At 42.5% G+C, this 5,000-nt stretch overlaps 1 protein-coding gene across 1 annotated transcript in view; it reads left to right on the forward strand.

The window, feature by feature from the left end:
- Window positions 1–5,000, forward strand: part of LOC137981104 (uncharacterized) — a 22,416-nt gene that overhangs the window by 2,123 nt on the left and 15,293 nt on the right. The window contains exons 2-5 of the mRNA XM_068828452.1: window positions 405–417; window positions 749–3,226; window positions 3,420–4,316; window positions 4,363–5,000. The exon at window positions 4,363–5,000 is cut by the window's right edge and continues 1,503 nt beyond it. Of these exons, the coding sequence (XP_068684553.1) occupies window positions 405–417; window positions 749–3,226; window positions 3,420–4,316; window positions 4,363–5,000 (4,026 nt within the window). The remainder of the gene's footprint in view (window positions 1–404; window positions 418–748; window positions 3,227–3,419; window positions 4,317–4,362) is intronic.

Raw genomic sequence — 5,000 nt, forward strand, 5'->3', positions numbered from 1 at the left:
TGTATGGCAATATTAATGTTTAAGCTGAAAGGGGACTTGTGCCCAGACTATGTTCTTAGAAAGTTTTCTGATAATAATGTTAATTATAATTTAAGGACTAAGGAATTTGATATCCCTAGGGTTCTTGGGAAACATTCATTTTGATATTTGGGGCTTGCGCTGTGGTCAAGTTAGATGAGAAAATTGGGAGCTACAAACTGTAGAAGCCTTTAGGAAATCAGTTAGAAAACGAGATCTTACTACGGTTTTCTCCACGGATGACTGCAGGAACTGCTCACTGCGCAACTCTTAGTTTCAAGTACATCCAATGATTTAGTGCTTTATGTATGTTTTAGAGGGTTTTACCAAGTCTTTATCGCTATTTATCAGTTAATTTAATCATTAATTATTTTGTTTCTTGATAGATGTCCTTATTCAGTGGGAAACTGCTATTACAGTCAAACCTGTATATAACGGTCACCCTTGGGAAATGGCCCTGTTACAGCCCGTACTCGTTCTGGAAGGGTTACAAAGAAGCCCGAGAGACTGGACCTGTGAATAGTTATACTAACCCCACCCTAGTGTGCAGGACTTAGAGTGTCATGTGACTTTCGTTGTTGTTCCCCCTCTTGTTATCGAAGGTTTTTGTACGTCTAGCATTTCGCTCGTATACATCCCCTTTGTAAATCGATGTGTAGCCGAGTCCAGTGGATTAAAGTTGTGTTACGCTTCAGTGTCTCGTCGTAATTCCTAACATGGTCCTTCACAGCCGGAGAAAAGGAGATATTTCAGCAGTAAATTTGTAATTCTTTGCAAGGTCGTCAGTTGCAACCACATGGCCACCGGTTCCTCGAGCAAAATGGAAGACTTATCTCAACTCACAGTCGATCAAATTCGTGAAATGCTTGGAAAAAAAGGATTGCCGACTACTGGAAAGAGAAAAGTCTTACTGGAAAGGTTAGCGAACGCTCAGCGTGATTCGAAGTCAAATGTTATTGCACCAGAATTAAAGGAAGGTTCGAATTTCGCCGAAGCTTCGAAGGAACCTCTTCAAGTGAAAAGTGAAGTTGAAATTCAGGAGGTTAGTTCGATTAGACGTAAAGCCAGAGCCTTGCAAATGGATATGGATGCGTTGATTCAGGATATTTTGTATCTAAGTCAAAATGCAAGCAACAAAATCAAAGTACAATTGAGAATTGAAAGGCTAACTGTGTACCGTGAGAATTATCTTCAACTGAGAAATGAATTAATCGCGCTTGTTGCAGAGGATATGATGGAGGAGGAACTCCGAAGATGGGGAAAAATTCTGAGTGAAGTAGATAAAGCTGTGGATGCTGCTCATGAATTCCTAAATAAAGATTGCGATGTGGGAGATCACTCCTCGAAGGATATTGCATACAGTGACTGTCGTGTATCCTCAAATCTGAAATTACCGAGAATTGAGTTGCCAAAGTTTAATGGCGATGTGTTGAAATTTCAAAACTTCTGGGATCAGTTTGAAGCTGCAGTGCATAACAATGTTGATTTACCAAATGTTCAGAAGTTTACTTATCTACGCTCGGTGCTAACTGGAAATGCCTTGAAGGCAATAGACGGATATGAAGTAACCGGAGCAAATTATGAAGCAGCTGTTGAATGCCTTAAACACAGGTATGGAAAAAAACGTATGATCATCTCATTTCTAGTGAAATCTATCATCAAGATGGATGCTAAGTCAGTTGTTAATGCATCCTCCCTCAGAGATCTCTATGATACCTTTATGAACAGAACTAGAGCTTTAGAGGCTCTTGGAGAAGATCCAATGAGCCATGGATGTATTTTGTTACCCCTTTTTGAGACCAAGTTACCACCTCAGTTATTGGAAAAATGGGAGTTGACACTTGCAGACACTCAAGAAGATGAAATAGGCCTTGAATTGTTCTTTAAATTTCTTAACCGACAAGTTGTGTCCAAAGAAGCAGGAGAAAGAAGTTCAAATGGGAACATCACCCCAGGCAATCACAGTTTTGATAAAGGTAAAGAAAACCGAAGAAAGTCTTTATCTCCCAAAATGGGTGGTGAGAATGAGATGTATACTGCTTCTGCACTACTTGGTGAAACACGCCCTCCAAAACAGCCAAATTGTAATTTCTGCAAGGCAGATCATGACCCACAAAATTGCCCAATGTTTAATGAAAAATCACTTGATGGTAGATGGAAACTAGTGCAAGAGAACAAACTGTGTTTCAATTGTTTAAAACCTAGCAACCACAAGCACTTCTCCAGAATTTGTCGCCATCCTAAGTGTTCTGTAGCGAATTGTGGTCACCGACATCACTGGTTATTGCATGGGCAGCAGTCAGTTGTTACACCTCGGCACCTAAGCAACACTAGTTTAAGTGGATTGGCTTCAACTAAGCCTGCATTACCTATGAGAGAAACACTCCTACAGACAGCATTGGCCAGGTTAATTGTTAAGGGTCAAGAAATGACAGTCCGTGTTTTACTAGATTCAGGGAGTCAACGTTCGTATATACGAAAGAACATTGCAGAGGCCCTTGACCTGCAAGGTCCCTCAGAGCTATTAAGTGTCACAACGCTAGGTGGGGAAACCAGCGAAACGAAAAGATTCCAAAGAGTGAAATTTACCCTTTCACCAATTAGGGGAGATTCAAAGGTGGAGATAGAGGCCCTTTCTATTTCCAAAATTTGTAATCCTCTCGGGCCAGTACAGATGGACTTCCATAAGAACTCTCATCTTCAAGGCTTAACTCTTGCAGATAGTTATCCTCGTGGTTCAGTTCAAGTAGATGTTCTTATTGGTGCAGACCACTACTACTCATTTGTGACTGGGGTCTGTAAGAGAGGTAGTTCCAGTGAGTCACTTGTTGCTGTTGAATCTTGCCTCGGCTGGATTGTCACGGGACAAGTAAACCGCCAATCAAGGCAAACTTCATCCATGCTGACAGTTGTAGAAAACGGTGGAGTTAACGAAACATTGAAAAGATTCTGGGAACTGGAATCAATTGGTATTGCAGAGAACGGGGACCCTGTTATGTCACAAGAGGAAGAATGGGCTGTTGCTGACTTCAATAGAGGATTGAACTTTGATGGACATAACTATGAGGTGCGACTACCATGGAAACGAGATCCTCCAAAGCTAGAAAGTAATTATGCACAAGCTTTGAGACGCCTGGAAAGTGTTGAAAGAAAGTTAAAGCAAGACCCTGTGAAAGCTAAGGCTTACAAAACAGCGATCAACGAATATGTAGAGAAAGGTTTTTGCAGAGGAAGTACCTGATCAGAGTGATGACAATGGAACTGTGCGGTACTTACCGCATCATCCTGTATTTCGTGATGACAAAAGAACGACAAAATGCAGAATCGTATTTGATGCTTCCGCACGAGAAGAAGGTGATGCCTCCCTTAACGATTGTATTCTTCCTGGTCCTCCTTTACAGCCGAACCTTGCATCTGTACTGATTCGATTTAGAACACACAAAATTGGTCTCATAGCAGACATTGAAAAGATGTTTCTGCAAGTCAAACTAGCACCAGAGGACAGAGATGTTCACCGCTACCTGTGGAGAGATTTACAGCCTAACGAAGCACCAAAGGTGTACAGAATGCAGAGATTGACTTTCGGTGTGAACGCAAGTCCTTTCCTTGCAATTGCTACAGTCCATGCTCATGTAAACAAATACAAAGAAATGTCCCCGTATGCAGTAGAAGAAATTTTACAAAATATGTATGTCGATGACTGCCTGACAGGAGCCGATACAGTAGATTCAACTTTGAAGCTTCAACAAGAAATGTCAGAAATTATGATGACAGCAGCATTCAATTTGACCAAGTGGGCAAGTAACTCAGAGCTAGTAATGGATGCTATTGACCCAGCTAAAAGAGCCTCATCGCCATTTGTGGAGTTCAATTCGAGCGACCCCCTAAAAGCACTTGGCGTGTCATGGGACTTGAACTCTGACCACTTTAGATTCCTCGCACCGAATGGAATCATCTCATCCCATGATCCAATGTCAAAGAGAAGTCTACTTAGTCTGGCATCGAAAATGTTTGACCCACTGGGACTGATATCACCCTTCACTGTTAGAGCCAAAATCCTTTTCCAAGAGTTGTGGTTGAAAGGATTACAGTGGGATGACCCGTTAGATAGCGACACTAAAGCAAAGTGGTTAAGTTGGAAGTCTGAGTCGTTGCAGCTAAAGGATGTGACTATCTCTCGATGCTTCGGAAATGGTATTACGCAAGACTCTGTGGTAGAGGTGCATGGTTTTGGAGATGCTTCCCCCAAGGCGTATGGAGCAGCAGTGTACATTCGAATAAGAGACAAGCAAGACAATGTATCCTCACAGCTGGTAGTAGTCCAGAGTCGCGCCCATTAAGAAGGTGTCACTTCCAAGGCTGGAACTTTTAGCAGCAGTTGTAAATGCCAGGTTGCTAAAATTTGTTGTAGGGGCTTTGCCAGTGAAGGTGGCTAGGGTTGTGTGTTGGTCAGATAGTATGGTGGCACTGCATTGGATAAAAGGGCAGAGTTCTTCCTGGAAGCCATTTGTTGCCAATCGTGTGGCTGAGGTACAGTCAACGTGGGATCCTGAGTGTTGGAGGTATTGTGGAAGTAAGGAGAATCCTGCAGACTTGTTGACGCGTGGGTTAAGCTGTAGTGATATGATTTCAAGCACTTTGTGGTGGAATGGACCCCAATGGATGTCTTCGCCTTGTGAACTACTACCCGCTCAACCCGAAAACGAAGCTGCTCCGGCCGAAGCTTGCGAGGAAAAAAGAACTACCCATGTGTATACAGCAGTCGTTGCAGAACCACTGATTGATATGTCACGCTGCGGGACATGGTTAAAGTTGATTCGAGTAACTGCTTATGTATTGAGAGCGGTCAAATTGTTTAAGACTAAGTCTAGGTCTTGTGAAAGGGAACTGTCGGCGGACGAGGTGAGGCAAGCCAAGATTAAATGTTGTATGTGGGTGCAGGAAGTGGTCTACAAAGAAGAATTCGAGAAACTGAAAGCTGG

The sequence above is a fragment of the Montipora foliosa genome, chromosome 12 (assembly GCF_036669935.1).
Source record: "Montipora foliosa isolate CH-2021 chromosome 12, ASM3666993v2, whole genome shotgun sequence".
Lineage (NCBI taxonomy): Eukaryota > Metazoa > Cnidaria > Anthozoa > Scleractinia > Acroporidae > Montipora > Montipora foliosa.